The sequence below is a fragment of the Dreissena polymorpha genome, chromosome 13 (genome assembly GCF_020536995.1).
Source record: "Dreissena polymorpha isolate Duluth1 chromosome 13, UMN_Dpol_1.0, whole genome shotgun sequence".
NCBI classification, from domain to species: Eukaryota; Metazoa; Mollusca; class Bivalvia; order Myida; family Dreissenidae; genus Dreissena; species Dreissena polymorpha.
In genome coordinates this window covers 24,162,146-24,185,910 of record NC_068367.1, presented here as the reverse complement: position 1 = coordinate 24,185,910, position 23,765 = coordinate 24,162,146, and the positions used below count along the sequence as shown (strand labels likewise).

Below are 23,765 nucleotides of genomic sequence, written 5' to 3'. Positions count from 1 at the left end.
ATACACATATCTTGACATGTGTATTATAAAAATGCTACACTTTCTTTTATTATACAAGTATATTCGGTTTACAAAAATAGTGTATACGTTACCTCTATGTTGCATCTATTTCTCATTCTGAAATAAAAGTATACCATTTTTCGGCGAAACATATATATTTAATAGGCCGTTAATAATATATCACACAATTCGTATACCACCGTCATACAATTATTTTTGTAAAGCATGGTTCGTTGCTTATTTGAAAAGGGTAATTATACAACAAAGGCATGTTAACAATATTGTGAATATCATGTATGTTTACAAAATATTAAACCATTTAATATCATGATTATATTAAAAAATCATTTGTAGTTGTATTCTAACAGTTTCAATTTATTGTATTGCAGTATAAAAAAGGTTTACCGAATTAAACAAAGGTCGTATCATAATTAAACATTTACTTTCATCACATGAATTTAATTGTCTTAAGAGAGAAAGCTTAATAGTTAGCATGTGTAAATAACTGCGATGATCAAAAGTGAAATGAATGTTATTGAAAAACAGCAGTGGGTATAAAATTTAAAATAAGTGATTGTATTACAGTAATTCTAACGATTGGAGTAAGTGTTACGTTTATTATTGATCCATAGCTGCAATTATTTACACAAACTAATCAGAAGTTTGAAGACTTGAAAATTACAGTTATGAACTTTATTGTTTTCTGGAAAAAGGGGAACGAAATTAGCACAAATTGTCTAACGAGCCAAGTGCTGAACCTATAAATAAGCAATACGTTTCCTGGTCATGGTACTCATACTCATTTATTCTCATACGAAAATCTGTGTATAGGTGTTAAAGTATGGAACTTGGTAAGACATTAACAATAACTATCCTCAGTATGCGCAACCATACTGCGCATTTTACGGTAAACTAATTTCTGAATATTTCAGCGTTCCTTATCTGCTGGTTGCCGGCAACAGTGTTTCACATTCTCGACGTATACCAAATCAACGTGCTCGATGTCCGTTACTATATCGAGCTGCAGCGCTTATATCCCCTCAACAGCGCGTGCAATCCACTAATATTCCTGTTCTTCAGCAGGGATATTTTACCATGCGGGTCACCCAAGACCTCGGACACGACGAGAGGTTATGAAAGTGTTGACACCACAAACACCACTACATGACTAATAGTGGTGCTACAAAACTTGATCGGCACGTTAAGTAAATGACAACAAATTGAAACAAACAAGAGGTCGATGGGTTATGTTAAGTAGATTTCAACATATGAAGACGATTTCTATACATTTTGTTTATGACAGATGTGTTTGTTGCATCTATGGGTAAATTGTATTATGCTACGTTTAGATGTATTCTAGATATGTATACGTATCAAATGTATGGTCTACTTTGAACAGTTATTTACATGAATATGAAACCCAACCATAGATCATTGTATTACATGTGATTTTACAATGAACGACAGTTGGTTTTTCATTGTACATGTACAGTAAGTAACGTAAATATTCTCATTGCACGGGTTTGGTAGCACGTTAATTGATATGTAAATAGATTGTCAAGTTTAAATATTACTTAGGTAAAATAACTTCACACTGCATTGTAAAATAATAGACAACAGAAATAAATGGGTGTTTTTTTATCGAAATGTATTGAAATATTTCACGCTGATAATAGTGCTGATGATAGATTTGCAGGGGTTTGAGTTTATTAAGAATTGCTATGTAATTACTTGCGTCACCATTTGATGAAATACAATATGCCAGCTTCACAAACAATACATGGGTTTGCTTTTGAATGACATGCAATATGTGCTCACTGTTTGACCATGTTTTCAGACAACTTGCATATTTCTGTATCCTTGAACATTTAATCAAATCCCTAAATTGTTAGGGGTCAGTGTGATAATAATACGCAACGCCGTGTTGCTGAATGAAAATGTCATCCTTATTCAATCATCTCAGAATGGAACAAATACATAATATATATGCAAATCCCTAGATGGTTCGATTTACCAGACAGTAAAATGACTTGATATATTAAAATTCGTGTCATTTTGTTCTAAAGTTAAGCGAACATCACGGTGCATTTGTATGTTTTATATATAAGTTTCGATTTCATATACTATAATAAAATCACTCCCTTACTGTTTTTGTTCCAACGGCGATTCTCGATATTTATTTGGTTCAATGGGGAAGGATAATCATGGATGATGGTAATTCACAAAAAAAGGGGTGTAAGTTACTTCTCAACATATGAAAGTCGAAATGTCTTATAAGAAATAGATTCAGTTCTCCTTCCATGCGAATTTCAATAAAGTATGTCATTAACTGAAAACGCATGCCTGATAACTTTAACCACATGCTTATTAAAGGACAAGAAATCTTAGTACAGAGGCTTCCAATAACTATTTTCATTAAGTTTGTTCAAATCACTTAGCATGTTTTATTGATAAAATTTAAAAATTTGGACAACAAACATCCGGCTCTTATTTAATATTTAACGAATACATGTATGATGTACAAGGCTTCAATTTGAAACTTAAAATCTTCACTTTGAGCTCTTAAAAAGCATGATAAAGTTTTACTTGATGAGCATCTATTGACGTCTTACTGGACAATCATCATAATCGGACATAGCGAGATCTTGGGTAACGAATTTTATTTTGTCAGTGGCATCAAAACTCCGCCAAAAACGTGGGTACGTGTTTACGGATACATTGAGTTAAATAACTACATAACCATCATTATAAAAAGTAGTATCATCTAAATATTTATACAAATTTATTAAACGACTAAACTATTGATTTGCTTATCAAATATTCAGTCCTTTCTACATGAAAAATAAATATGACACTCCACTCGTGCACACAACTTGTCGATGCCAATACTTATTACAGTGAAAACATATAGTTCGTATTCACGGTGCCTAACCAATACGGATAATACCGGAAACTTTTGAACGATTCCGGATAATACGCGAAACGGCACCGGATCATATCAGAAATATATTGACTGTTTTGAGGTAAGTGTGTTCTTTTATTTCAATATTCTTTTTTTAAGTTAACAATTTTCACCAAACCAATATTCCGCGGAACAACTAAGACATTCATTAAGTAAATTCTATACTCGTGCTCAGTAACACAAACGTCAATATGCAGAGGGAACCTATATTGTCCAACAGTTTATGCTCAAAACCTGTGGAAACGGAAGTAAAATGCAGATATTGGTCTATATTAACAATGAAATTAAAATTTCTGAGCTAGTTTCCTGATGAAAACGGCAGCATAATTATTGTTTAATCATTGCCATGATGATTGACGGTTCAGTTTGAAGAAAAAACACGTATTTTATGTGTCGATTGCTGGCACCGGATAATGCATGAATTAGGCACCGGATAATAGCCGAAACTAATGAACTTAAGTATCGTACTTTTAAAGAATATTTTGCATTCTGCTTATATGGTTAACATTTAATGAATTTCTTGATTTAAGATTGTTTAATGAATGTGTCGGTTATTTCTCGTCACTCAGACCTGACCACTCTGTCTAAACGCCAGTTAAAACGCATGAAAATATCTTGACCCTGCCCTGAAAAAGCTTATTAAAACTAGACATTAATGGTTACACACTGTATTGATTCTTACAAAATCGGATGTAGAACGCGTGCTATTGTAGAACGACCGATAAATCGTTAATATCTATAAGATATAACAACCATTTGATTGTTTTAATATTAAAATCATATAAACGATTTGATCACCTTTGATTGTTTTAAAGGGGCCTTTTCACAGATTTTGGCATTTTTTTAACTTATTCATTAAATGCTTTATAGTGATAAATGTAAACATTGGATCGTAAAAGCTCCATTAAAAAATCAAGAAAAAAAAATTAAAAAAAGGAAAAGAACATTGCCCGGAGCAGGTTTTGAACCAGTGACCCCTGGAGTCCTGCCAGAGTCCTGAAGTAAAAACGCTTTAGCCTACTGAGCTATTCCGCCGAGTAAACAGCCTGGATGTATTTTATACTTTATATAAGCAATCTTCGTAGTTTCACAAAATTTAACGACAAAAAAAGAACTCTCCAAATTATTCAATCGTTTCGCGTTGCAACGCTTTATAATTTTTAGGTTTTAAAATCGTCAAAAGATGCATATAATGGCTATATTAGAGCATGGTTAATGTTCAGTATTACTGTTTCCTCACAAATATCATAACTAAAACGAAAACTTACGAATCTGAAACAACTTTTTTCAATTTTGTCAATTTACCAAAGCGTGAAAAGATCCCTTTAATATTAAAATAATATAAACGATTTGATCACGATTTGAAAAAAAGTTTTGAGACCAGTTCAGCAGTAATAATTGTAAAATAGAATTGTTGGCGTATTGTTAATCTTTTTTATTAACCATTCATGTTTACTTTAGTGCGATTATAATAATTGTTATTTATTATTTTATTGAATATTAGTGAGTTATGTGTAACCTTCGGTTTAGATTTAGAGTGACTTCCCTTGTTTACAAATGCACTTTCCTCAAAATGCACACATGGTTTGTCGTTTTTGGATTATCAATATCAACATTCACTCATTCAGAGCTATTATCTGTTTTATTTGTAAACAATCTATGTTTAACATACAATAGTTTTCATTTCATAGTTCACTTATTACTGTATGCTATTTGTTTCAGATACCAGTGCCCTCACATCATTCTGTCATGATCTGATTCTGAGTTCGGATTTAGAGTTTGAAGTTCGAGATAGTCAGATAGAATATGGTGAGTACATAGAATATGGTGAGTACAGTCTCGGATGATAAGTTTACTCCATGAAAAAGGGCCACTGTTCCATATTTATTTGATTGGATGCAGCAGTGGCAGTTCTCCCTCTGGCCCAAACTTTTCTGTAGCCAAATTTACCTTTTTATGTCTGAATTCTTATTATTTAGGATATTTTATTGGTGATTATGTAGAAATCCTCGTAGCCAAATGGATTTTTGTAGCCAAATTTCATTATTTGTAGCCATTGGCTAATTTGGCGAATGACAGAGTAAGCCCTGAGTGGACTGATTATTATTATGCCCCCCTTCGAAGAAGAGGGGGGTATATTGTTTTGCTGGATGTCGGTCGGTAGACCAGTTTGTTTCCGATCAATAACATGTGATCTGATTGACCAATTTGCTTGATACATTCCATGTGCATTTTCCTTTGCAAATAGATGACCCCTATTTAAATTGGGGTCACTATGTCAAAGGTCAAGGTCACTTTCACACTAAGAGTGAAAATTGTTTCCGATCAATAACTTTTGAACAAAGGGACCAATTGGTTTGATATTTCCCATGTGCATTGGCATTGGACAGTAGATGGCCCTCATTATAATTAGGATCACTAGGTCAAAGGTTAAGGTCACTGTCACACTAAGTGTGAAATAGTTTCCGATCAATAACTTGTCAACTGATTCACCAATTGGCTTGATACTTCACATGTGCATTGGCCTTGGACAGTGGAAGACCCCTGTTGAAATTGGGTCACTAGTTCAAATGTCAAGATCACTGTGACATTAAGTTTTATTTAAGTGGCTAAGTCACACTTATATGATAAGATTAACTCATATGATCATTTTTGTTGCGAAAAATCCCATGTGAAGGCCCTGTTAAGGGGGGCCTCTGTCTCCGACCACGGAGCTCTTGTTAACTTAAAAAAAATTTGGAACAATTTATGCTGCTTTGATCAACTGCTGTGCCCATGGCATTCGTAAAGTAACCATGAAAGAAAAGTGTGCCAGTTAAAAGGCTCATGACTTCGGAAAATAGCACATGTCAATTGCTAAAATATGATAATTTATTTCAGGATTTCACGAACGACCTAAGTTTTTTCGGATTTGCGGTGACTGAACAGAAGCAGGAGAGTTTTGTGGTGTCATCTGAAACTGATAGAAATGAACACAATGTTGAGTCTGGAGACCAAGCGGATAATTTATTGTTTGACTGCAACAATAATGAAAAAGCCACAGAGCAACCTTTAGACTTAGAATGTTCTGTTGAAATTGTTGTTGACAATAAGAAGAAATATGAATGCAATATGTGTGAAAACAAATATAGCACAAGAACAGGATACAAAAGACATTTAGTTAGCCATTCCAATGATGGTCAAAAGTGCACTGTTTGCGAAAAAGTGTTCTATTCCACCTATGACTTAAAGAATCATATGAGCAACCACAGTAACTTACGCACTTACTCGTGCATTGAATGTGAAAAAAACTTTAAAACAAAACGCGACTTAAATGTTCACAGAACAAGGCTACACAAATCTTACTTTAAATGTGTGTGTGAAGTATGTGGGAAGGGTTACAATTATAGAAATGAGTTAGATGGACACAGGGCAAAACATGATGGGTCCAAACCATTTAAGTGTCCTAAGTGCAACAAAGCATATCAGTACATGCCTAACCTGTCACGGCATGTGTGCGGAAAAATGGAATCACCCAAGTGTGATAAGTGTGGAAGCATTTTCAAGACAAAACGCTACCTTCATGAACACATGAAGGCTCATGATGACCCTGAACAACATCAGTGTTATGTGTGTGGAACTTTTTACAAATATAGATCTTCTTTTTATAAACACAAAAAGAAGACTGGTCATTAGTGTTTTAAATGCTTTAGTCAGAATAAGTACAGATAAAACTCTGGATATATTATAATGTTATAAAGGCATATAATTATACAGTTATATCTGTTTACTGCAAGGCCTTAGCAGAAACTAAATGGCAATAGTAAACCCTTCTGAACCTTATTAGCACTTGTTTTTCAGGAAATCATTTTGTTGACATAAAGAAGCATTGCTTTTGAGAAATTACCAATACCCGGAACACCAGCTGCATACAATTAATTCATATTGTGGCATTTATTGTTTTAATGCAGTCATCTGATTATTAATCCTGCCTTAAAATATAGTGTAGTATTGTTGGATTGTGTCCTTCTTAAGATGATGATGATGATGATTATGATTGGTTGGTTGATGATTAACAGCAACAAACTGTCTGAATACGTTTTATTTAATATTCTTGCTATTTCAGGTAATGACATTTATTTTTGGAGAATATTACAACTGTTATAATTTAAATTGTTATTAAACAGTATTTGCATATTGGTTATATATGTGTTAGGGCTCTGCATTAAGGTTATTCTGTTAAAACTACATGTATTTGAATGCTTGATGCATGGTATATGTTTGTTAGGGCTGACTTGCAGTTGTTAAATAATATTTTCTACCCCATTTACGAGATGCCATGGTGACAAGCCAGCATTTGATTGTATGAAGTTTTATTTCTTTGAGAAAGATGCTTGATGATAATTGCAACTTTTTCTTTCAACAATATATTAAATGTGTTATTTGTGTATATATTTTTCATTCAGCTTTCACCAGACAGAAGAAACAGGCTTTCTTATATTCATTCTTTATTGAAGTGTCTATTGACTGAAAAGTATTAACTGTATAATATAAATGTATAAAATCGTGGCAGGAGCCGCTGGTCTTTAAGTTCATTTTAAGTTTGACTATTGTTTTAATTTTTGCTGGTTTAATGTTTAGTATTATCAATAAATGTGTTCTTTGTAGCTTCCTAATACAGTATTACAGAAAAGAATAAATAACTAATCAGAGTCCACTGTTATATTTGTTTAAGCTTGTAAAAACATGTTTATACCCCTACAAACTAAGTTTAGGGGGTATATATGAGTGAGCTTGTCTGTTGGTCGGTCTGTCTGTATTAAGTGTCCGCTCTCTAATTCAAGTTGTTTTCATCCGATCTTCACCAAACTTGGTCAGATGTAGTATCTAGATGATGTCTAGGACAAGTTTGAATATGATTCATGCGGGGTCAAAAACTAGGTCACGTGGTCACTTAGTGCGTTTTAAACATTGAGCATGGTGTCTGCTCTCTAATTCAAGTAGTTTTCATCCGAGCTTCACCAAACGTGGTCAGGAGTTGTATCTAGATGATGTCTAGGCCAAGTTTGAACATGGGTCATGGCAGGTCAAAAACTAGGCCACAGGGTTACTAAGTGCGTTTTAAACATTGAGCATGGTGTCCGCTCTCTAATTCAAGTAGTTTTTATACCATATTCACCAAACTTGGCCAGAAGTTGTATCTAGATGATGTCTAGGTCAAGTTTGAATATGGGTCATGCCGGGTCAAAAACTAACAAATAAGTTTATGTTAAGTTTCAACTGTTTTATTATGCGAATTATCTTCAGACAAACGATGGTATTTGACATGAGAAAAATATGCTTGTTCAATTATTTTTTTTGAGGTTTGTTTTCCATAAACAGGAGTGTATTTATAATCTGGTACATGGATATCTTTCTGTTAAAACCATGCAATCATAAATGATTGAAGCATAAATAACTCTGCAATAGAATATTTGGCGCCACAGCTGCCAGACTATAAACTCTAATAGATTAGAATGTTTTGTTTTCACACCTTGAAATAAAATGCACCGTGTTGTGATCATCAGTCACACATTAAAAAGCAGAATGCCATCAAGCTTACAGCCACATTGGATGTGCAATGTGGTGAGACAAAGAAGACACTGTATGATCTACAGCACTTTCGTGGCTGATCCTTTAGCGGGTTTCAAAAAACCAATATCCTGTGTATTGAAACATCCAAAGATCATATAACAACCTGTCACTTGTCAAAACAATATGTTTTATGTCAATTCACAAGCCTAAGTAGCGAGCACATTCAAATCACATTGCTGATATTGGAAGGGGGGACTCGTTCAAAAACACTACTAATGTATATTCATTTAAATGCGTTTTGCTAAATTACATTCGAAACCCCTAAAAGGTAAGTTGAAACAAATAGTAGTTATTATTACGATATTAGCTTTCACTTTTTCCAAATTTTCATAAAATACATTGGACATGTTGATAAAATTGAAAGTTTAATTCAACTGTCTAATGGTCGTTGAAATAGAACAGGAACAGTGCACCACATGCGAACACCGCGTTAGGTATGTAATGCCATGTTAAGACCTTTATTTATTCAACTATTTTAATAGTGACATAGTAGTTCGTTCTGTTCCGTGATGAACACTTTGTTCTCCTAATGTGGTGACATAATACAATTTACACTTTCATAGTGTCCTCCAATGTTATACCAAGACGAGTGGTTGGCAGAATCTTTGACTCATCGCATTTGTGGTGGCTGCGAATTGGCAAACAGCCCCTTGCGACCTCATGCGGTCTGCTGATATCTGACCGTTTCGATTTTCGTTGTCTTTTTCCAAGCCTCGTAGGTGAATCGAATGCATGATTTCTGAAAACAAAGAAATATACGCCCAAATATAATAAAACACTGCAGACATCACCCAAGAATTAAAGCAAAATTTAAACAAATCTAGCGATTAATTGGAATTTAAAAATTAGGCATGTGGAACTAGTGTAATGACATTTCATGGGTGCTTTAATGTCTATTGCGCAATACCTGCAAGTTAAGATTATACGCTTTTGTTACAAAAACATATATGCATAACACATATCTGCGTTTAATGATAACGTTTTTGTCAACCACTTTCTATCATATATACGCATGTCATTAAACACATTAGAATATCGTGGCTGTCTGGTTAGCGCAGTGGTTGGTACTCGCGCTTCTCGCCTAGGCGACCCGGGTTCAATCGTCGCTTCAGGTACATGAGAGCTTGATTAGTGGTCGCCATACCGGACTGGCGGGGTTTCACCCGGGCACTTTCTTTACCCCCACTCCAGCACAAGACCACACCAAAATGAAATATCTTTCAGTTGCAAGCAAATACTAGTAGTTGGAAATTGCAGCCATACCGGTTTTGCAAAATGTGTCCCAAATTTCGTGAGTCTAGTAAAGTAAATAAGGTAGGAGTGCTGGGACACACTCTGGTATCTCACATAATGCAGCCTCAGAATCGGATTTACTTGATGATGTGGAAGGTACTGTTGCAGGTAAGTTTTCTTCGCGGAATTTAGTTTTTTTGGTTGATATAACCACAGAGACGATTTTCTCTTCCGTTTCAGTCTGAAATATATACAATGAAAATGACGTCATATTATTTGCGTTTCCATACAGTATTAATGCATAGTAGCTTTGCATGCCTTTCCATATATACAACATATCCTGAATTGTATATTGTGAACACTTGTGGTAATTTATTTTTAAATTTCATGATAAATGACAATTTGCCAGTCCGGTCAAGCTTGATTGAACGCACGCACGCACATATACTAGACAATTGCTACAGCTATATCGAGATTGCCGCAAGAGGGCGCGACACACATATTATACATTTTTTCATGTTTCTCTCAGTAGGCATTACTTCTTTTAGGTGGGAGAATTTAACTGAAAAGTGCGAATATACATCGATACAATTCGTATCGTCAACTCATATCCATTTTTGAAACCAACTTCAAGTACTATATTAAAAGTTTCACATAAGATGTGCACATGTTGTTTATAAAACCTGCTGAAAAGCACGTAATCATCTGTATATGTATCAATTGATTTCGTGTATTATCCAGTGCCGTGTTTCCGGACTTTATCCGGTGCCAGTATTTTATGGTTTCGTCTGTTATCCGGTGCCAGTGAAATCAATATGCGACCCTTTTAAAACGCAAATGCTCACGTTTTTGATGTTGCCTGTAAATTCCTACGATTTTATTATACATCTAAATAATTTTTACAACATTGCAAAGTAGTAGTAGCATATGTTTTTTCTCGCCAGTTACAAAAATGCAAGTTTTTTAAAAGTATTTCATGACTATGAGATAGGTATGGTTCATTTGTTTTAGTTCGTTTTGATAAAATATTTTATTTTCATGTCGAATTTTGAATTCAACCATAAGCTGAAATACCATAATGTTCCGTGAGCAATAGTATTTGGCATACTTACGCGGTCTTGTTGACTTTTTCGCTCACAATATTAGGCACATACATCATTTCGCCTTGTTTATATGAAATTATTCTCGGTTTGATAAATACGGTATAGTATGGTTTATTACGTGTTATTTAGAAGAGAGATTATGGTAATGGTTTAGCGCGAATAATGCACGGGTTTTGTGTGCATGTTTTAGCGCGAAAGCGCACGAGTTTTTCGTTTTGGGGTATATATGATTTGCACATCTATTGAGTCGCCATTCGAGGGTGTATTTGACAGGCAAACGTTATGGAACAAGAAAACGAAAGGGTGATAAAGTAGTTTAGGCAATCATTTGCGAAATACATAGTATTCGGAAGATTTTCGATGAGAGGACTGATTCTCTGCTAGAAGCGGAATGGTGAGCTGGAACTTCGAACAAAGGTCAGACTTGTTGGTTCTGTTTATTGTAATAACACTGGCAACAACATTCCGATTGAAATTAACACAGGTTGTGTACCTTGTTAACTTTTATGATAAGTATATTCAATAACATGCTCCATATCTTTATTTGTGCTGTTGTTTTTGTTTAGTTCCAATTATTCAGATACATCAATTGATTTGATTATTGGGTAAAAATGAAACTATTTAAGTTCAAAAAGAGGTCGCAAATGTAATGGTCTGGTAGGATTATATATAGGTAAGGCCACATAGTGTGTCACTCCAGGTTGTTTTGATAGCAGAGTTAGATCACTCTCCCTCATGTTTTTACGAACACCTTGCTTTATTTTTATTGTTTTTAAGATATAACACCTTATATGGTAATACATGTGTTACAAGTTTGTGTATTAGTTCCAAACGTATAATTCAACAAACGATTAATAACAATTAACTGCCGTTTTCCTTATAATTCAGCACGATGGTTGTGTGCGATATATGACGTGGTATGATAATGAGCGGATGAAAATTTATGCGAACATATCTTTAAACTATTCAGGTATTCCAATTGTGAATTAAGAATGTAACATCAAAAATCGATACATTACGGAAATATATATTCTATTCATCTATGAAACAGCTATAGAGACTTGTCTTGTAAACTTTTTTCGAAACAGGTTTGTGTTTTGCATATATTACATCTCGTTCGTTGGATATTGAATAAACAGTTTATATGTTATTGTTGTGTACAATTAAAAAATTTCTCTAAATTGAATTAAAACATTAAGAGTTATTATATTTTTCATAATAATTTAAGACGTTAAGTTTTCCCTGCAAGGTTGGTGTCAATAATGGTGCATGCATATGTGCTAATTAATTAACGATACTTTGGATAAACTGTGGTATAAATTTGGTTTGAAAAGAGCGTTGACAATAAGACTGTTGTTTTAAACTTAGATGAAAGGCATTTATCGGTTTTGTTAAATTTAGTTTCGTCATAGTTAAATGCATTTTTAAAGATTAGGTTCTGTAATGATAACAAAAGTAGACCGGATTTATTTGCAATATAAGTCATTTTGTTTTCGTGATAGTTTTTGTTCTTGTTTGGTGGCCTGTTGGCTTGATGTGTAAAGACATTTTGCTTTTATGGTGTTTGGCCGTTTTTTGAATGCCAGTTAACATGTGTAATTTGCTTATCGTTTTGGTGAAAGCTAGTTGACCAGATGTGGATAAACCCAGTTAGCGCGTGTAGTTTGTTAACCAAACTTGTTAAAACGTGCGTTTACATTTACATTTTTGTTTTTATTTAATGTTAAGATTGAACTGTTCGAAGGATATTATATATATTGGAGAACATTAAATGTACGTTATTAAGGGCCAGATTGGCTTATGTAAATTAACCGGTTGGCTCGGGTTGTCCGTTGACAGTTTGTTGAAAGCAAATTTTTTCAGATGCGTATAAGCCAGTTTGCTTGCGTGTCAGTTCACTAAAATGTCTCAAAACACATGTTGAAATTGCATTTACACATGTTTGCGAAGTTTATTTTTTCAGAAGCTGGACAGTTAGAAGAATAAATAATGAATAGTGTAACATTATAGTAAGAGGGCAGCTCGAAAGGTATATTTTGTTGTTTTTTTGTGTAATTATGTGTTAGAAAATAACTTGTTAAGATTAATAATGATGATTTTATTGATGATGATGTTATAAATGTTGATGATGATGCTAACGTTATTGATGAGGAGGAGGAATAGATGACAGTATTTTGTTAATGGATAATACTACATTAACGAATTTTGAGTGAATGAAATTATTTTAGGTTTGATAAATACCGAATGATGTTGGTCTATACATATTATTTAGAAGAGAAAGAGAGTATGGTTATGGTTTAGCACGTAAAAATGAATGAGTTTCTAGGTTTTGCGTTTAATTGAACAAAAACAAGTAACGGTTCAGCAACAGGGATTATTCTCAGATGGTACATGTATTCCTTTTAAATCACAGAAATTCAACTTTGCATCAATACCGGTTTTCGTTGAGATTTGTTTGATGGGTTAAAATTCCAAAAATTGACGAGTTTTGCAGCCGACCAAGTACCTATAGCTTTGTATTTGAGTGTGTTAAGCATTTTGTTGTTTTCAAATTAGTAAATCAAAATTAATACGGTGTTCTAGTATATCAATTGAGCTTATGCTATTGGCATGGAAATTTGAGCCAGGGTTCGATCAGTAGCTTAAAGTATGTCTGTGTTGGTGAATTGAACCTAAAAACAAATGTCAAGTCGGTAGTTTTAATTTTAACAGCAGAACATACGTATTGATTGTGAGAACATTAGTAAAATGTGTTTGGTATTTGTGCATGTCTCTTGTGGTCATTGGACCAAGTTGTTTAAGGCCAATTGGCCTGATTTTGAAAGCCAGTTGGCTTGTATGGTCAGTTGACCGTTTTTAAAGCCAGTCTATATGATGTGTGAAAGCCTGTTGGCTTGTGTTGTCAGGTTACCGAACTTTCTTAGAACGAAAGTCTCATAGAATTAACAATATTTGCAAGTTTATTGTTTGCAATGCAGTAACTGGACAGTTCGAATAGTATATTAAGTATTGAAGAACATAAAGGTATGGTTTATGTAGTATGTTATTATTATTACTAGGATTATTATGATGTATTTTATTTGGATGCATTCGGAGAATTGCAAAGCCGGTAGTTAAAAAAGAGCCTATTACATCAGATATATTAAAGAATTTTTATCACACTTTTGTTTCTGAGAGCGATTGTTCTTTGGGGTATTTAAGAGACGTTACAATCTTTTTCTTATCTTATGCTGGTTTTTTAGGATAAGTGAAATTTTGTCTGTTAAAAGATCAGATGTTGTATTTTTAGATACGCATTGTGATATTAAAGTTGAAAAGTCAAAAACGAACATTTTAAGAGAGGGTAATACTGTTCTGATTGCAAAAACTAATACAGACACATGTCCTGTGAAATTGTTTGAAAAGTATTTGTGTGTTGCAGATATTGCATGTTCATCTACTGATTATGTGTTTAGACCAGTTTATTTGTGTAATGTTAAACACTGTTTCAAATTGATTTCTAATAATAAGCATATAAGTTATTCTACTATAAATGATAGTTTCAAGAAGAAGTTAAGTCTATTGGGTTATGTTTCTTCTAAATATGGACTTCATTCTTTTCGTGCTGGTGGAGCATCTATAAGTGCCAATAATAAGACTGTGGATAGACTTTGGCAAAGACATGGTAGATGAAAAAGTGTTTCCACTAAGGACGTATATGTTAAAGATTCTTTGAAAGACAGATAATCGGTGTCGCTAAATTTAGATTAGTGAAAAGTCATTATTAATGTATGTGTGATTTGAAATGTATGATGTGTTGTTCGTAGCACATTTAAAGACACTATAATATATTATTATATAAATGGTTTGAAAATGCTTTTGAGTATTATTAAGTTCTGTGTTTGTGTTGTGTGTATGTTCCTTGTGGTCATTGGACCAATTTGTTTACGGCCATTTGGCCTCATTTGGTAAGCCAGTTGGCTTGTATGGTCAGTGGACCGTTTTTTAAAGCAAGTTGATCTGATGTGTGAAAGCCGGTTGGCTTTTGTGAGTTGACCTTATTTTCTTAAAAAGCATGTTCACATGGAATTAACAATCTTTGCAAGTTTATTTTTTGCAGTGCAGTAACTGGACAGTACGAATGGTTTATTAAGTATTGGAGAACATAAAGGTATGGTTTATGTAGTATGTTATTATTATTATAAGGATTATGATTATGATATTTTTTATTTTCGTTTTAATGTTTATCATTAATTGTGTAAATATTGTTTTATAATATCTGTTTAATTCTCTTGTGCATTATTCGATTGGTCATTTGACCGTTTGTGAAGGCCAGAGTGTGCCTGATGTTGATTAGCCGTTTGGCTTGTGTGGTCATTTGACCGTTTGTGAAGTCCAGAGTGTGCCTGATGTTGATTAGCCAGTTGGCTTGTGTGGTCATTTGACCGTTTGTAAAGGCCAGAGTGTGCCTGATGTTGATAAGCCAGTTGGCTTGTGTGGTCAGTTGACCGTTGTTGAAGGCCATAGTGTGCCTATTTTGATTGAATTATTGTTATTGCTTTAACAAATGTTTGTAATTGTATCTTTTCAGTTAAAACACAGCTCGAGAGGTATATAACGTGGTGGAGAATATTTGGGTATTCATTTTATGTTTCATATTATTTGTATTCTCTCTTTGTTTTATTCGAAAGTCCTGTCAAATACAAGCACTCACTCCTATTTTGTCTTTGGTTTATTATTTGTATGATAATGATAATAATGATGATATGGGTTATAAAGATGATGAGATTTTAATAGTATTTTGAGAATAGAGAATAATAAATTTACTCATAACTATGAGTAAATGAAATTATTCTCGGTTTGATAAATACGGTATAGTATGGTTTATTACGTGTTATTTAGAAGAGAGATTATGGTAATGGTTTAGCGCGAATAATGCACGGGTTTTGTGTGCATGTTTTAGCGCGAAAGCGCACGAGTTTTTCGTTTTGGGGTATATATGATTTGCACATCTATTGAGTCGCCATTCGAGGGTGTATTTGACAGGCAAACGTTATGGAACAAGAAAACGAAAGGGTGATAACCCCGCCCGCCCGCCCTTAATGAGCAAATGTATGGTTAAATAATTGGTTACATTGCTTTTATGTTTACAATTTTGCAATTATAAAGTCTATATTTAGTATATTTTCAGTTCGGTTTTTAGTCCATGTGAGATGGGATCTTAACACAAACCGATTCCTTTACTGGGAAAGACGATGGGTGTATTTTCATTTAAGTCTGAAGCAGCTAAGTTTTCTTGATTATTTTGACTCATTTTTTACTTAATATTGTGTTTGAATGAGGTTTTTTAAGTTATGGGTGTCATGTTTTTTGAGACTCTCACTTCCTGGAGATAGTACCTCCAGCATATTTATTGAAATATTGGTATGTTTAAAGTTCAGTGTTATTATTTTTTGTTTTCTTTCGTAATGAACGTTTAATTTTAAAGACATTCTTATTGTACGATTACTTAATATTTTCATTTTGGTGTGACTGGTTAGATGTTGAAGTCGGTTTAATATAGCTGTTCGTCATATGCATTTATATATTTCTCGGAATACTTATGATTTATCAACATTCTTTTTAGGTGCTTTATGGATTTTATGGTTTGAGTGATTTGTTTGTTTTTATGTTGATGTCCGGGGTGTGTGCGGGATGCTTTTGATGTTTGTTTGTTATGTTAATTTGCGCAATGAAATTGAAAATGTTGTAATTACATTTTTTACTAAATAATACTTAATGTTTACAGTATAATAATAGCTGCTTATTTGTAGATTTCTCTAAAATTAGAGGTTTCGGGAGGTGATGAAGGCACCTAGACACCGGTCTCGAGCCATGGGTCCTCATACGTCCCCCTGCCATTAAAAAAAAATAATAAACTAAGAAAACAAAAATGGCAGTAGGGTTGCGTATCCCGCTCGCGGTTTTACCTGAATCGTTTATTACTACTGATTATTGTATGGGGTGTACGTGAAGTCATGTACACTTCTCTTGATTGGTGGTGATGGATGAATCTTGCAGATATAAGCAGCTTCTTTGAACAAATTAATGTTTCACAATTGTTAATTTATAATATTTAAGCAAGTTAGCGTGATTGATGGGCATTGGGGGCGTCCTGCGTGCACTTTGGGCATCGGCCGGGATCAGTTTATTCAAACAGTAACTCTGTTATTTGAGATATATACATGACGTCTAATTTTTATGAATAAATTTGCATTTTTTCACATGACACACATGTGCATGTGAAGAATTCATTATTACATGCCCTACAGCATTCAAATAGTATCGTTTCAGTTCTTTATACACCTGAACAAAGATGTTACACCGTTTCCAGTCGTCTCGAGGCTCATCAATTGAGCGGTGCCGTTGAGGTCTATATCCATTGCACATACAACACATACGGGCGTCAGAAGAATTGTTTTTTGCATTTATATGTCGAAAGTCCTGTCAAATACAAGCACTCACTCCTATTTTGTCTTTGGTTTATTATTTGTATGATAATGATAATAATGATGATATGGGTTATAAAGATGATGAGATTTTAATAGTATTTTGAGAATAGAGAATAATAAATTTACTCATAACTATGAGTAAGTTCTGATATGATCCGGTGCCGTTTCGCGTATTATCCGGAATCGTTCAAAAGTTTCCGGTATTATCCGTATTGGTTAGGTACCGTGGTATTGGTAAAACAAGGTTATATTGGTATAGTCGCAAAGCAATAGGTGTTTCGGTAAGTGTCGATATTTCTCATTCTTTCTTCTTCGCGACTTTAAAAGCCAATCATGCAGGGGGGAGTGGGGGATGTTGGCGCACATGATTTGTCGTTCTAGCGCTTGGCGGGTTTTGAACCTCGCAAAATTGCGTATACGAATGAACGAGAAATTCAATAATTTCCGAGTTTTGCCGCACACTCACAAGAACGATTTTGCAAAAATCAGCCAGTTGATTTCACAAATTCACTTCATGCTCTACTTAGATTTTACCTTTACTACGGGCCGTTAAAAATCACTAAAAAAAGTTTCAACAGCTTCCGCTGTTCAGCGTGTCGATGTCCTGATAAGTAACATATTGTGTTGTTTAATCTTTATAAACTCACGTTTTATAATTGCGTAATATCTATTCCGTATCCAGTCATAAATGAATGGAATTTGCTGCCGCTAACCAATATGTACACTTTTTATCGTGTAACAGAGATTTATTGAAGCGAAAACATTCATGTATTTAGCGCAACCAAAAGAGAAACACAGGAACTTTTTGTATTATCCTTGTTTCTACAAAAACAAGGCTCTGACATTAAAACATGTAGGGAAAGCATCCAGCACCTTCCATCAAGGAACATCTGCCTGAAATAATGTCTTCTATTTTCTTTCCCTCGTAACAGTTTATCTTGCGTCATTGACGTGTGTTCAGTTTTTACTCCATTTTTTAAAAGCACTCGTTACTTGTTCACCCACACTGTTATACCAGCTTAAAACCATTTAGGATTGAAATTGCGAAACAACGTTATTGTAATGCATCTCCTGTTTCAATAAAATCCGTGAAATTATTTTAAATTAATGTCTTTAACCATGAACTAAAAGGCTGAATCCATTTGCTGTTTTCTATTCAATTTTTGGTAATTTTGCATTGCTTCATGATATTGTAATGGCGTAGAACACACTGATGTAGATCGTGTGAAACGTTTTGTTCTAACTTTCTCATTTTCGCTTGTACTTAATATAAACTAGATTGGATATAATCAAAAAATATTTAATGTCGTTTTGTAAAGCCCTATCGTTAAAGCTTTTGAAACAATTTAGTTCTTTTAAAGTGACGCTCTAATATTCAAACATTTTGTGTTGATGCTATATTTATATAATAAATGGGATAGTATAATAGTATGAATTGCTGAGCAAGGTAGATTGTTCATATTAATTCGAAATAAAAATAAACAAGTATTGGAACAATATGTGTTCATTTTCTTCATGTGGAAAGTGTTTATTTGTTTCGAGCAACTTTCTTAATAATCAGATTATCTTACTTACACTCTAGGTAAAATTTTGATACAGAAATGCGATAGGTTCCTGTCACAGCCAATAATTCTTTAACGGGGCGTTAAGTTTGCTAGAGCATTCACCAAGCCAGTGACGCTTATTTGGAATAAAATAACTTTACTTGATTATATTTCATGCAGATCATAGAATGTATGCTGAACGCTTAGTTAAATTGCCTTTTATTATACATATTCTTACCATATATTATCAACATATGTCAAATATGTATATCCTGTCAGAGGTATAAGTGTGTTTGCCTTGTCCTTAAAAAACGGATCTTTATTTTACTTCATGAGCGTGTACTTTTCAAAAAGAAATGAATACTTTAAATTTTCAATAAAGAACCTAGGTACAAATATGCACTCAGTACCACGTGTAACATCTTTATTTATATGATATGAGTTGTATATTACTATAAGTTTAACAGCAATGCTCACATTTTAAGCTGATAGTTATTCCTTTTTCCCTCCCACATCAAAACTGTTCAAAGCCAAAATTGTTTCTTATTCATTTTGATAGAGCCTCAATATTTTAAGGCAGACCATGGACCGGTTAACACTACATGAAGATAGACACGCAATATAAAATCAAATAGCAAGAACGACTATCAGGCTGTCTAGTAAGTGATATGATTTTAGCCTAGAGGAGGAACGTCTCATATTGTTTCCCTATAACTAAAAACAACAAAGCAAAGATTTCGGCTATAAAAGTTTCTTGAATTTGAGCAACCTTTAAAAAAAACGCGGTAGCAATTTAATTCCTCTTCATGATCTTTTTTCTATAGCCACGTGTTAATATTTACTGCTTATAGTTCCTTTGTTCGCCTCTACTTGTAACACCATTCACTATTCGTGTACGCCATGTAACACACCTCCATTAGCAAGAGCGCGAAATTGTTGATGTCGTCTGTCAAGTTCCACGCATGAAAAGCGTGCGTGTTGCAACAGACCAAGTGTTGTAACTTAAAAGATACGTGCAACTCAGTACATAGTGTAGTATTTTTTATTTATTTTTTTTTTCACAGAAGGATGTTTTTTATTCGATATAAGACATATAATGTATACATGTATATGATCATAAAACAAAGTGATACTATGTAGCAGCAATTATGTTCAAATATGTTATACAAGATATGTTAATATATACCTTTTTGTAGTATTTTATGATAAAAAATTAAATCCGAATTTATGCATACGATGACAAAGTATTGACCAATTGAAACTATAGAACAAATGCGTCAATTTACGACTTATTCATTGCAGAAGATGGTAAGTTCGTACGGGTGGAGTTGGGAGAGAGCAGAGGAGTTTCACATAACTGTCAGTACATGTACATTAATAAAATGACATGGAATAAATTAAAAAAAGCATTTAATTTCATGCGAAAAATATATTTTTTAAATTAATATGGTTTGCTTGAGAATTTAATACAATGCTCGTTGATACCAATCCATTCATTACTATTATTATGTTGTGGTTGATTCATTGTTAGATGTGTAAGACACAAAGTTGTCACTTTAACTGACTGCCATGCTAACACGCCGCTTTCATATTGGCAAACATTAATACAACAAGCAATATGAAGAGATCGTTAAAGTTTTGGGCCTGACTGCCACTTCCACATTGTTTACATTATTTAAAATAATGAAATATGTTTCTGTCTTGATAATTGAATACTTGAACCATTTTGTTTCATCCTTTAGACAACCAAACGTACAACTATATCTAATGAGGTTTGTAACATCCCCTAAACACATTAATCATGAGCAATATTCTTTTTTCACTTTCTCTGTTCTTGCGGGTCGGTTGCACGTTAGCTTTTCCTCATCCAATTATTTGTTTCATCCGGATATTACATAATGTACACCGATATAGGTTTATATAGTATGATATAGGTTTATTCAATTCTCTCACTATGAGACCTAAAGGCCTTAAACAAATGAACATGTTCGAACTAGTGTGTTGGCTGGCAGTCCTACTTCTTAGAGGAGGCGATTTTCATCCTGGACATGACAGCTCCTTTGGTAAATCTTTCTCATCTTTTGGTACTTCTTTCTCATCTTTAATATCCGATAAATTCACGAGTAATATAAAAATTGTCCACTACAATGTACAGAGCTTCATTACCAAGAAAGATATTATATGTGCAGCCCTTAATGGCTTCGATATTCTTGCCTTTACTGAAACATGGCTTAGTTCAACAGTTGACACTGCTGAATTACTTTTCCCGTTATACCATACGCCGTTTAGAAGGGATAGACAAAATGATCCCATTCTCTTACATAAAAAATCTGATCTTTTTGTTATTAAGCGTCCGGACATACACATAGATGATATTTGATGCTTTTGGGTTGAATTACGCATCAAGGGAAGGCGACTTTTATCGAAACAATTCCATATCACTAGCCGTGGACATAAGTAAACCTTATTATTAGATGTGATTTTAATCTCGACATGAATAAGCCACAGGGTAAGACCAAATTGGACTCTCTTCTCTAACAGTATAATCTCTCCCAGATTATTAACGAACCTATCCATAGTTTAACAGTGGCGTTGGTGAACCTTTTCTTCACCAGCAAGTTCGATATCATCGTCCAGTTTACTGCGTCATTAACTTCAACAGAAATGCTGGGTCTAATTTTAAACGTACAATATGGATTCATCATTTCCCGCCAAGACGTCCTAGATTCTATTTAAGTTATGAAAACTGGAAAGACCTCAGGACCGGACCAATTAAATAACGTAGTCTTAAAAGCAATCGCAGATTTAATTGCAAGCCCACGTCAAAGTCTTTTCAATGTTTCACTTATTGCTGATAGGGTTCCACGGAGTTGGAAAGAAGCAAATGTGTGTGCACTATATAAAAAGACAGATCCTCAGGATGTAGGTAACTACAGACTATCTCCCTTCTTAGCGTCGTATGTAAATGTCTCGAAAGAATTCTTCACAAGTATATTTTTTACAATTCTGACTGTATAACCACATTTCAGTAAGGTTTTATACCTAAAGATTCCACTGCCAACCAATACGTCTCGGTTTATCACTCTTTTTGTAAAGCCCTCGATAGAGGCAAATAGGTGAGAGCGGTATTTTGTGATATTTCTAAGGCTTTTGATAGAGTATGGCTCGCAGAGCTAATTAATAAGCTAAGACTCAGTGGTATCTCGGGCAATCTTTTATCTTGGTTACAGGAATATTAATAACATAAGACAGTGTGTTGTAATTTTCGGTTGTAAATCTGACTCATTGCCTATCAACGCTGCTGTTCCCCAAGGGTCTATATTAGCGCCTCGCCTTTTTCTTTTATACATAAACGACCTTGTGCGAAATATTCACTGCCCAGTTCGTCTGTTTGCAGACGATACTACGCTTTATATTATTGTCGACAATCCGGTTGATGAAGCCACTCTACTCAACGCTGATCTTGTAAAAATCCATTCCTTGGCCGAAACGTAGCTGGTAATCTTCAATCCATATAAAACCGAGTCATTAGCAATTCAAGAAAAATCAACCGCCCGATCCACCCCCTCATTTCCTTGACGACTGCACAATAAATGAGGTTTCGTCGCATAAACATTTAGGTTTGAACTTTTCTAACTCATGCTCCTGACATGACCACATTGAAACCATTAAGAACAAAGCATGGCAGAGAATAAATCTACTGAGATCTTTTAAGTTTACCCTTAATAGAAAGTCCCTTCTAACTATATATACGGCATTCATTAGACAAATTCTTGAATACGCTGAGTTAGTCTGGGATAACATAATCGCACAGGATGAAATTGAACTTGAAAAGATTCAACAGGAAGCAGTAAGAATAATTAGTGGGGGGACACGTCTATCATCGCTGCCGAATTTATATGATGAAACGGCACTTGAACCCTTAAAACATAGGAGAACTAAACATAAACTGACTCTCTTCTACAAGATGTTTAATTCTCTATCACCCACATATTTGTCTGCACTTATCCCCTCTAGAGTGAGTGAAACAACGGCATATCCACCTCGTAATTCAGATAATATTCGCAGCATTCATTGTAAATCACAGCTTTTTTCACGATCATTCTTACAATCAACTATAAACCTATGGAACGCACTACCTGAATCTGTTATATCTGCTCCTTCTCTCTCTACCTTCAAAGCAAATCTTAACAAAGACAAACCAAAAATCCCCATGAATTACTACGATGGCGAGAGGACGCTGAATATTCTTAACGCACGTCTGCGAATGCATTGCAGCAATTTAAATGAACATTTGCACGCGGAAAACATTTCGGAATGTCCATATTGTCAATGTGGGGAGATTGAGGACACATACCGCTTTTTCTACACTTGCCCAATTTATAATGAAAAAAGAGCAATCCTATTAGACAATATTTCCAGTTTGCAACCCATAACTTTTCAACTACTTCTCTTCGGTATCAAAGACAGATCATACGAAGAAAATTCACTTATGTTCAAACATGTGCAGTCTTTCTTCCGAGATAGTCATAGATTTTAACATAACCCCATTTCACGAACATACCTGATCGTGCTAACGATGCCCCGCCCCGCATCTGTTTTTTTATTATTGTAACGGTCTCCAGTTGCGATAACTCTGTCACTTTTATCTCATTCTTTATTAACACATTATTAATGCTGATGTATACAAACGTAATATCTTTATTTCGCTATCTACACCATCTTGTAACGTTTTTGTCTTATTTCCCCTATCCTGTTTTCATTCTGATACTGTATACTTATATGGACTTATATTATTTGCTAGTAATTGATTTGACATTGTGTTAATTATAGTTATATA

The 23,765-nt window shown here is 34.1% G+C and overlaps 1 protein-coding gene and 1 long non-coding RNA gene across 2 annotated transcripts in view; both read left to right on the top strand.

The window, feature by feature from the left end:
* Positions 1-1,168, top strand: part of LOC127854521 (uncharacterized) — a 40,972-nt gene extending 39,804 nt beyond the window's left edge. Inside the window, exon 8 of the mRNA XM_052389587.1 lies at positions 933-1,168. Within this exon, the coding sequence (XP_052245547.1) occupies positions 933-1,168 (236 nt within the window). The remainder of the gene's footprint in view (positions 1-932) is intronic.
* A 3,384-nt stretch (positions 1,169-4,552) lies between these two features.
* On the top strand, positions 4,553-7,653 carry LOC127856441 (uncharacterized). The gene is made up of 2 exons (XR_008038033.1): positions 4,553-4,771; positions 5,843-7,653. It is a non-coding gene; the product is annotated as an uncharacterized LOC127856441 (long non-coding RNA).
* Positions 7,654-23,765: the final 16,112 nt, after the last annotated feature.